Genomic DNA, 10,732 nt, shown 5'->3' on the forward strand with positions numbered 1-10,732 from the left:
AGTTACTACAGAAATCTTTGTGTATCTCTATTAATAAAAGCTGAATAGTGCTTAGAACTTGATAAATATGATCTGGGAGAAAAAAAATGGACCCTCGGTATTATCACATACACTCAAGTCTGACCTGCAGTATTTTCAGGACAGGTTACTCTCATTTTGCCTATCAATTTCCCACCAATTCTATCCAGCTCTACCTTTCAACTGAGCTCCCCTGAGAGACGTTAGCATCAGGTAACTCAGTATTCAGCCAAAAGCCCATTACTGGCAACAGTCAACTCCTTAGAAGAAGGAAAAAGGGGATAATTATTTTTTTTTCATGTTACATAAGTACATAATGTCCTAGAAGACATTTTCTGTGATAATTCTTAATTCAACAGCAGTTTTTCTGTAGAGATTATAAACACCTGTGGGTAAAAAGGAAAAGGAGTCTGAAAACTGACCAAAAATCTAATTACCTCAGCACTAGTGGCTATGATGCGACACAGCAGAAGAAGTTTTACACAAAAGTGATTAAAAGGCAGGCACTTTTTAACTCTCAGTTTTTCTGGGTCACTGTAAAAGTGATACAGAAAATTCTTTAAGGGACCCAAAGTTCTGCTACTTGAAAGATGTTCCCAGTCTCAAAGAAATATTGCCACTAGGGTTTTTAAGTCAATAATTTCTGAAATAACTTGTCTCCTTCTACTTTCTTTACTTTCTCTACTCATATAGCCTGTATTCCTATATATGAGTCAGTTATTCAAACTCATACAATAGTAATGAGAAAGCAGTGTATCAAGTTATATTCTCATTTTTTAGTACAGTATCAGAGTGACAACTCCAAATGCTGAACATAGAAATGATAATCAAGCTGTTCACTGAAATATATCAGTTACCAAAACAATGTATAAGCTCATTAACATAGTGTAGCTGATTAAGCAAACTAAGGAAAATATGGGAATTAAGAGTTAAAATAGTTTATAGGAAAAAAAAAAGTACTTAAAGATAGAACTTAGAATTGTTTTGGTAAGACAAAGATTATGGATTCACCCCATCCCTATTAGAGCAAAAAAATAAAATAAACTAAGACAAACGGGGATAGGGAAAAATACCCAACCTAGAGACCAGGTCCAAGACAAAAGTGCACAAGTGCCACACAAATACAACTCTATTACTATGCCTTTAAAAAGGACTAAATACTTAAAATTTGCCCAAAACAGAAAAAAAAAAGTCATAGAAAGGACGTCTTTCAAAACTTTTCACATATATCTTCTGTTTTGCAAACAACTTTTGTAAGCATTAGAGTCAGAAAAAAATTCTCCCTATCCCAAATATATTTAGAGAAACTACAAGAACATTTAGTTCTGCTTCTGTTTGCTGGCTGATTTACAACAACAATACCTAATTCCAGAACACTAATTGTCATGTGGTCAGCAAGCAGGAACAGAAAGAAACTGAGAAAGTATTTTATTAGTAGAACTCACAAACTTATATAAACAATCCACTTGAAGTACTAGCTCTTTAAATCCATCTAATTTGGGAAGGATCATCAATACAACCCAAATCACCCATTTTTTCCTCATTCTAATCAAAACCACAACATTTTTGAATTAACCTTAACTATCTTACTGCTTCCTGCTCAGTCTGACTGCCAGTCAAAATTCACATCACCATCCCAGGATTGACTGCTGGGTCTCTGTATGTTCTCATGAATGGGAAGACACAGTCTAATGCCTGTTACAAGTGGAGATCAAGTTCCTGGAAAACAAGGCAACTAATATTTCACTGTCTCCGCCCGCATTCCCAAAGGAGGCTCACAAAGGCTGTTGAGAGTGAGCCACTACAGAATTTAACTGCGCCTAAATTTTAAACCACAAATTGCAGTGCTTATTAATTTTGCTGCATGACTTCCATGTCCCACCCATTCAGCTGGCTTCCACGAACAAGACTGCAGGCAGCCAAAGTAGTCACTACAATCAAGCCATCCAGGTAAGTGCCTGGATGCAAATGTATGCAAACATGAGTAAATGAATACACAGATGATAACCACCACTTGCCGATCTCTGGCTCCTCCAGAGAGATAACGAACATCTGGAGCAGCAAGATGCTTCACACATTTTCCTCAGAAAAGTTTCGCTGCAGTTTAAAGAAAAGTCACAGTGGATTTCACTTTGCTAGTTTCATTTCCCTGGGCAGAAAGCTCTTTCTGTACCAACATCATTCAAGGCCTCTGAGACAGCAAGCAAGGATCTCCAGCTGAGCCAAGGGCTCCGCTGCAAAGCTGGTAATTCAGCTCTTGCCTCAAATGTGGGAGAACAGCATTTCTGTTCTGTGGGACAGATGTGAGCACAACAGTGCATCTAGCTTGAGTGCATTTAGTTTCACGTGCATTTTAAGGAATTGCTTTCAACAGGACCGCACAAACCCCACAAACCCTTCCATGCTGACCCAGAACTCCTCTTTTTCCTCTCATTCATACACTTGAGGGAGGAAAAAAGAACTGACCGGAAAACAATCAACAAGGTACCTTGTCCTGCATCCAAGGCTATGTCTTAACAGCTACAGAGAAGGAAACACAGTATCAGGCACAGCAACTCAACTCTTTTGCAGTACATCTGTTCTCACTCAAGCAAAGAATCCTAAATGCAACAGATGACACACAACTGCTCCCCAAGGCACCAAAAAAATCAAGTTAGGGACTGGGCTGATGATAAGGAATCATTAATCCTACTGTATCTACCTGTCAGCAGGAAGCCTTAATGTACATTACTAAACAGCAACAAGACCAGATCCTGAGTTACAAGAGTTCCAGCAAACTTCATTCATTCAAACTTCACTTTCTGAGACAGCAGTGACGTCCCTGAAATTATGAATTATTTACAATTCTCACAAAGCAGCTGATCAACAAACAATTTCTTGAACTTCTGTGACTATTCATATCACAAAATCCTAGACCACAGAAATCTCTTAATTGATACTGTAATACAAAATTCTTAAGACCAGGTAGTTATTGTATCCTCCAGTGAATCAGACAGGATCTGCCCATCTACTGCAGTAGTAGACCAGTAGTAGAACTTCTGCAGTATCTCTAAAAGCCACTAAATTCAGTAGCATCAAGAAATAATTACTGTCTGATTTCTCAACTGAAATTGGCCCCAAGTTTCGGTTCAGTTAACAAAGCAACTTCATTAACTGAGGCAAATAAGCCTTCGTGACCAAATCTTGACAACACAGTCCAGTCAAGAAACCAAATCAAGCTTGCTAAGGAAACACAGGAGGCTACAATAAATTACCCACCAAGTTCTCAGCTATCTACCAAAAGTCTCACAGAAACAAGAGACTTAATAATTTACTGCATCAACTTTCCTCTCATTACAAGTATAAAGAAGTGTGAAGTAGTTTAAACCAATTAAAAAAAATTATTTGTATACGTGTATTCAAGTATTTTACAATATATATCAATTAATACTCTAATCTTGTATCTTCCCCTATGCCAGACAAGTGACTGTAGTGTAAGAGCAAAAGTAGACTTCCAGGATGACTCCCAAAATGCAGAGCCTCTCAAACATTTTTGTGTACATTTGAAAGTACCATAACTAATAAAAAGTTCCTAAAGTTTGTATCCTAGCTACCTTTTTTCATTTTCCCTTCTACAACTACAAAAGAGATTCCTTGTATCAATTCTCCCTCCCTCTCCAAATACTTCAGGCACTTTAACAATTAAATTTTCCACTTGGCTCCTTTAAAAGGTTTTAACACTTGAAAAAAAACTTACAAAAAGAACACTTAACATGCCAACAGAGAGAGCAGCATTCTGTCACAAAGTATTCCAAACATTCTAAATATTTTCAAAAGAAAAACAAATATTCAGTTATCTTTAGCACAAACCTGTTTATGTGCACACCTCACAGCACATTTTAGCTGCTGATTATCCTGAGATAATCCCATTCCTGGTAGAATTTTACATTTTTTAAAGAAAGTTTATTTTAAAAACAGCAAAGAGAAGGAAGGTGGCAACACACCTAATCCATCATGTTACATCAGAGAAAAAAATACTCCAAAAGGTAATAAAATTAATTGAGACATCTGTATGATCTATTTTACCAACCCCAAATTTTCCCCCAGGAAAGCAATCTAATGCTGAATGATGCTTGTCAAGATAAGAAGAAATTTATCTTTTTGGCCAGTTGCACTGCAAACCTTGTAGATTGGAAGCCAGCTAATCAAAGCACTACAACAGAACTGTTTACATTTCCAGGGAACGGGGGAGGGAGAGAGGATGCACCAGGCATAAAAGTTTTCTTTAGCAGCTTGAATGAAAACCTATTCTGCTTTTCAAGTCCTTAGGTTGCTCCCCCACTCTGCCTCTTCACACATCCTTGTATAAACTCTAGCCCTGAAGCTCCATTACTCAGCAATCAGCAATTTTTGAACAAACTGGCCTGTACCTACTTTGTCCAGCTATGACCCAGAATAAGGAACTCAACATTTCTGTAATGAAATAAGCCAAAAACACAAAACAAAACCCCAACAACAGCAAAAACAACCAGCTTATTTGCAAAGGAAGAAATATAAGGTCAGAAACATGTACTACAAGGTCAGAAACATGGACTCTGGCCTCTGGCTGTCCTATAAAGAAGGCTGATGGCTTTGACCTCACACTGAAGGGCATACAGAAACATAGGAGATGATTACAAGGCATAAAAAAAATAAAATTCTTTAGATACTACTTCAATAGCAAATTGGTTACAAATTCTTAAGAATTGTAGCACACCTTAAGTGTCTGGCATTTATCTGAAGCTTTCTCACACTGCTGGAATTTCTATCCTATAATTGCTTATTGAGCCCTCTAGAACAGTCAGGGCTTCACCTCGAAAGGCAGGCACCCTTCTACTCCTTTCTAAAGGAATGAAAAAAAAGTAAATAAAGAGTAGAAGAGGAAAGGGATTTGAAATCCTTATACAAAGGTTTTGTAGGCCACCTTTAAGCCATCGTCATGAGGCTAATTCCAATATCATCACAAGCACAAATCAAAAGCTGAAATCAATTTGTAAATTTCTAAATTCAACACAGCTGAAAGTAATTCTGTTTCTGGTAAAGCCCGTCCCTTGAAGACATATTTTAGTACTCTGAACTATACCTCAGTGCAAAAGAGTTCACTGAGTGTAGACTCTAACAGCAGCAAGAATTCTATAAACATTTTTTAGTTATTACATACAAACAGCATCATCAGGAAAAAAGACTTTTAACGTAAAATATCTATCAAGCTCTATGTGTCTTAAGGCAGGTTGAAGCATGACACTTGCTCAGAAGAACCAACATGGAGACCACAGCAATCTCTGAGCAATCACACTAGAGCAGTGTAAGCTGTTCATTATGTATTTAACATATCAGTAGCAAGTTTTTCCTCAAACTAACTCTGCAAGAACAAGCATTTACTTCCAGTTTTGAATTCAGGACATCAAACAGTTGACCGGGCCCAACTAACTAGCACATGTCACAAAACAGAACCCATAAGATGTTGGCTGGACTTTTTACCCAGACGTTTTAGGAAGATGAACAATCCTGCAAGCCCTTAATTCAGGGCTCATAACTGGAATCTCTTTCACAAAGCAGTATTTGCAACACTAGGCCTTTCATCAATACTGAACAGTATCCCGTTAGCCTTCAGCACCTGCCTCTTGGAGAAAAAAAGAAAAAATATTTTTATGCTCAATTAGGTACAGCCAAAGAAAAACTTAGAGCTCCTTTCATGTAAAGGAAATCACCTTCCCATGTAGATAGCACCTCACCGAGCAGCTGATACCACAAAACACAAGCTTGAATGAAACTGACTTATTGTTGCGCTCCTTTCTGTTTCAAGTTTGTTAGTCAACGCGCCCAGCAGTAAGAGCCATGCCGGCTGTGCAGCTGAGCGGGACACGCTCCCCGCCCGCCGGCATCAGCTGCTCACACAAAGTACCTGCCAGGCTCACTCGGGCAGGGGGGCCGTGCCCGTGTGCCCGTGGCCCCAGGGCCCGGCTGCCCACCCGCCCCTCCGCGTCCCTGCAGCCCGGCCGGCCCCGCGCCAGCCCCGGGCCTTCCCCCCGCCGCCCCTCACCCCGGGCCGGCTCCGCGCACGGCCCGGCCGCCCCTCACCTTCTCCTGGGCCTTGCGGTAGCGCTGCAGCGCCTGCTGGGTCAGGTCCCGCACGCGGAGCTGCCCGTCCTTGCAGGGCACCACGATGCCGGTCCGCCCGAAGCACACGGTCACTTTCATCTCAGCGCGCCGCCATGCCCGCCCTGCCCGCCCACGAACGGCGCCCGGCCCGGGCCGGCAGCGCCGGCAGGTGCGGCTCGGCGGCCCCACGGGGGCGGGCGGCAGGTGCTCCCGCGGGGCTGCGCCTCAGAGCGCGGGCAGCGCCGGCAGCGAGGCCCGGCCGCGGCCTCTCCTTCCGCCGTGCCCGCCCCGCCCCGCGCGGCGCTCCGGGAGGCGCGGGCCGGGCCGGGCCGGGCCGGGCGGGGCGGCCGCGGGCGGCGGCGGCGCTCGCCCGGGGCACGGAGCGCCGGGCCGGGCTTAAAGGGGCCGCGGGTGAGAGCCCCGGGCAGCGGCGCCCATCCCGTGCGGCCGGAGGATGCGTGTCCCCCGAGCGCCGCGCTGCGCGGAGCGGCCGGCCAGCGTGCACCCACGCCGCAGCACCCAGCCCGGTCTGCGCCGGCAGCCAGGCGTGAAATGCTGCGCCGGAGCGCGGGGCTCTGCGGGCCACCGAGAGTTGTGCGCCCGGCTGGCCGGGTAGCCCTCCCGCCAGCGCTGGGCTGGACCGCGCTAGGCACAGAGCATCCTTCGCTCGTCGAGCAGGCCCTGTGGCACACAAAATACACCTAAGAGAGAAACTGTGCCCAGCCTGCTCCGGGGTGCAACGACCAGTTACAGCACAGCCCTTGCCCCACGAAGCTGTGAAACACCTGCGCACAGCTGCCCGCCCCCGACCTTCAGAGGTTGACACGACACCCCACATGCACCTGGCCGCAACACACAGCGACCTTCGAGCACTTCTGAAAACCACATCTGCTCTACAGGATGCAGCAACAGACAGAGAAACTGACTCCAGTGCAGTGACAGCCCATACCCTTCAAGATGTGGTACAGTGAAGCCACACAACTTGCACAGTGGGATGTGAGGCTCTGCAGCACTCCCCAAACACCTGCTATTCTGCAAAGTACACTGTTCTGTACTACATGGTAGCCAAGTAGTGCTCCCTGCGTCTTACCTACCACTAATCCACATAAAACACAGTACAGATACTGGACACCATCACAATCATAACAGATCAGTCTACCCACAGAGATGTGTACTACAGAAAATCCCTGCAAAGCAAAGGCAGTATGAAAATACCACTAAACCACAGCACAACATCACACAGCACAAGGGGACTATTACTGTCCCACCAGTTCACATTAGCAATCAAATAAGCAATCCAAGCCCTGTGCTGTGTGATGTAACCAAATGACAGTACCAGAGATGTTGTAGTGGAAGTGGGCCAGAACTGCATAAACTGAAGGTTGAAGTGAATAGAGAAGTTTTGGAATGAGATGAGGACAGAGCCACATAAACTCCAGCAAGAGGAAAGTTCATCCTGTTTCCTTAGGAACAGGCACAAGTGGTGTGTGGGACTGATGCAGGTGGTAAACATCTCATCCTTGCTTTTTCAAACCCAGAAGTGTCTGCCACCAGCCCGCAGCATTTCAGAGCAAATCCCAGGGAAATAATCTATTAAGCCATATATAGAACTGCTTTCCCTGTGTGTGTACGTGTGTTTGCATGTGTAAGTGAACAAATGTGTGTTGCATATGCTTTGAGCCATAGAAAAATTACTTCTTTTTCCCTCCAGGATCAAAGAAATACAAAGTAATACAAAGAAACAGGAATTTTCTGTTTCTTCAGAAAACACTGTGGGTAAGGCAGCACAGCTTGTAGGCCAGAAACACCTCCAGAGCAGCTAGGACAGTGCTGGGAGCAGCTGAAAGGTTCTCTGGAGTCAGCCCATATGGCCATTTCAGACACACCACTCTGTCCCTGCCAGCTCAGCCCCAAGCCAGCTCACTGCTGGCTCCCAATAGCAGAGCAGAGCTCAATGGTTTCTTGTGGGTCAGCACCAATGTAGAGCATTCATCATGCTGAATGGGCATTCCTGCCAACTGTTAGAAGGACCAGCAAGTCAGATAGGCTACAAAAGTGATTCACATGAAAAATAATCAAGGAGGAGAAAAAGGGAAGCCTTGATATAATCCCTAACCAGTTCTATAGACTGCGTTTGTAAGGAGGGAGCAACAGGGGTACCTGGGTAGGGAGCAACAGCTCCTCACATCTTTCTTTGCTTCTGAGAAATGATAAGGGGGAGAAGTTCCACACAGCAGCCTCAGAGCTGAATCAGAGGGAGCAGAAGGCAGAAGGAGTTCAGGGCACTCCTCTAGTTCAGCTGCCAACATCCTGGTGGGAAGCCTGGGTCCCTGTGCTTTGGTTTTGGTTACTTAGGTTAATAATTGACTGTGAATATAAAGGCTTCTCTCTCTCCTCTCTCTCTCTCTCTCTCTCTCTCTCTCTCTCTCTCTCTCTCTCTCTCTCTCTCTCTCTCTCTTTCTCCCTTTCTCCCTCTCTGTTTATAAGCAAGTCTGACACACTGAGGAAAAAATGTGGTATGTGGTATGATTTTCTTTCTCCCCAAGTTCTGAAAAGTGGAGGTGACATGCACTTTTCAGATATGGAGTTGGGTAGAGCTTGTTGACAAAGGGTGTTGTGTTGTGTTGTGTTATGTTGTGTTGTGTTGTGTTGTGTTGTGTTAGACCAACTGATTTGTCCGAAAAAATTAAAAAGCTTTTTCCCCCAACATCATACCTGAAGCATAAGCAGCAGGTTTCAAAGTGTCTATGATTAGACTATAAGGACCTATAGCTGTTCAAAAATGAAAGGAAATTAAAGGTTGTCTTTAAATGTGTGTGCTTAGTATCTTACAGAAACTGAGATTGTATTTAATTATCACACATCAACAAGGGGGAGTGAGAAAAGGTTGCAGACGAATCACCAGTGTGTTTACTGTCTGCCACTGTTTCTTTGAAAGTTATGCATGGTATTGCTAATAAGACATTATTGTGTTCTGGGTGAATTACACATTTGTTTATGCTGAAACAGTCTGAAAGTCTTTGAAGCCATCTGCTAACAATTAACACCTACATATCAAGGTTTTACCTGTAACTATCCCTGGGACTTCATTCTGCACAACTTCCTGAAAAGAAACCCGTTTTCTATCAGAGAATTGGCAATGATTTTTTTTTTTTTTTTCCTCAGGGGTGGGGAGCACATTTCCAAAAGTAAGTTTCTCCAATGCAGGTAACAGTGTGATAAGCAAAGCTGTCATATTGGCACAGCTAAGAACCCAAGTATGGGAGGACCAGGAGTGTTGAACTGTAATTCAAAGAAAACACCTCTTAAGAAACTACAATATGAGTTGCAATATGGTGAAAGAGAGAAGAGGGTAATTTTTACCTATCAGATCCCTACATCATTTGTTCCTGAATGAGATCATCAGGAATTATAACCAAAAATTACTTTCCTGGAAAAAAAAATACCTCATGGACCTCTGTGAGCTGAAGGCTTCCAAATTCCAAAGCTCCAAACCTGCTTCTTGTTGGGCACACAAAACCTCTAAGAATCAAGTCATCAGCATCCCATCCTTATGTCCAGTTTAAACTTACTCAGAGTAAAATACAGCAACTTTAAAAACTGACTAATAATTTTGTTTTGACATCTTGTTTTTGCTATACTTTTGTGCATTTAAGAGGACCTGCCTGCTTGGTTCCACGACAGAAATCCAAACCATATTTCATTTGAAGCAGATCATCATCCAGCTAATGCTGTAAGCGGCATAAACTGTCTTTGCCCCCTGGAGGAGGACTTCTGCTCCCTTCTGGCCCCAGCTGTTTGTTCCCATCCATTCCCTTTCATGTGCCAGCACGCACAGTTGTAGGTCTGTGCATTGAGATGCTGTGGAAATTAATTTTTTTGCCAGATTAGCTTTCAGCCAAATCAGTTCTGCAGAAACCAGAAAATCAAGATAAATCAGAACTCAGTTCTGTAATGGGCTTTAAAGCCTACACTGGCCCAAGGGAGAACATGGCACAGCAAGACAGCAGCCTTTTTCTTTTGATTTATATCAGGTTACAGTACTCTGCAGGCAGCCTGGTTATGAGTTTCATACACAAATACATATCCATGAGATAATATTCATAACATTCAGGTATCAGTTTCACGAGAGGGGATGAGCAGATTTAACAACTCATTGTCACTGAGGGTTACTACTCTTACCTTCCTCCCTTTCCATCACCCTTTCCCACCTGATGCTTCTTGGATATCTCCATGAGCCATTTCAGTGTATCAGTCTGTTAGAAAGCTAACATGGGAAAAAGGAAAACATTTTCTGCTTTGTTGGCAAGATAAGGCCATGCAGGGAAGATTCCGACACATCCCAGGGCAGGCTAGAGGGCAAGGGCAGAGCCCAACAGCTGGGAGCAGAAGGGGAGTGGACAAGACTTCCACTTTCATCAACCACAGTAAATTCTTTGTCCAAACGACTGCCTTAGCAAATTTCTTGCACTTTGCATGTGAGTTTGTCCTACAGCTGACTGGTCCCCTCTGGCTCCTCTCCCCAAAGGCTATGGGCTGTCAGATCTGTACCCTCAGTTCCTGAGCACTGAATGGGAAACTCTACAGACATGAC

The 10,732-nt window shown here is 43.8% G+C and overlaps 1 protein-coding gene across 5 annotated transcripts in view; it reads right to left on the reverse strand.

The window, feature by feature from the left end:
• The window catches only part of PARD3B (par-3 family cell polarity regulator beta), a 392,133-nt gene extending 385,732 nt beyond the window's left edge, over positions 1-6,401 (reverse strand). For 3 of the 5 annotated variants that reach the window (XM_086897518.1, XM_086897516.1, XM_086897520.1), the window contains exon 1: positions 6,118-6,385. In XM_086897518.1, coding sequence (XP_086753644.1) covers positions 6,118-6,237 — 120 coding nt within the window. In that variant the 5' untranslated portion in view covers positions 6,238-6,385. Of the gene's footprint in view, positions 1-6,117 lie in introns of all 5 variants that reach the window. The other 2 variants (XM_086897517.1, XM_086897521.1) reach the window with 1 other exon arrangement.
• Positions 6,402-10,732: the final 4,331 nt, after the last annotated feature.

The sequence above is a fragment of the Cyanistes caeruleus genome, chromosome 7 (assembly GCF_971803275.1).
Source record: "Cyanistes caeruleus chromosome 7, bCyaCae1.hap1.1, whole genome shotgun sequence".
In the NCBI taxonomy this organism is placed as follows: domain Eukaryota; kingdom Metazoa; phylum Chordata; class Aves; order Passeriformes; family Paridae; genus Cyanistes; species Cyanistes caeruleus.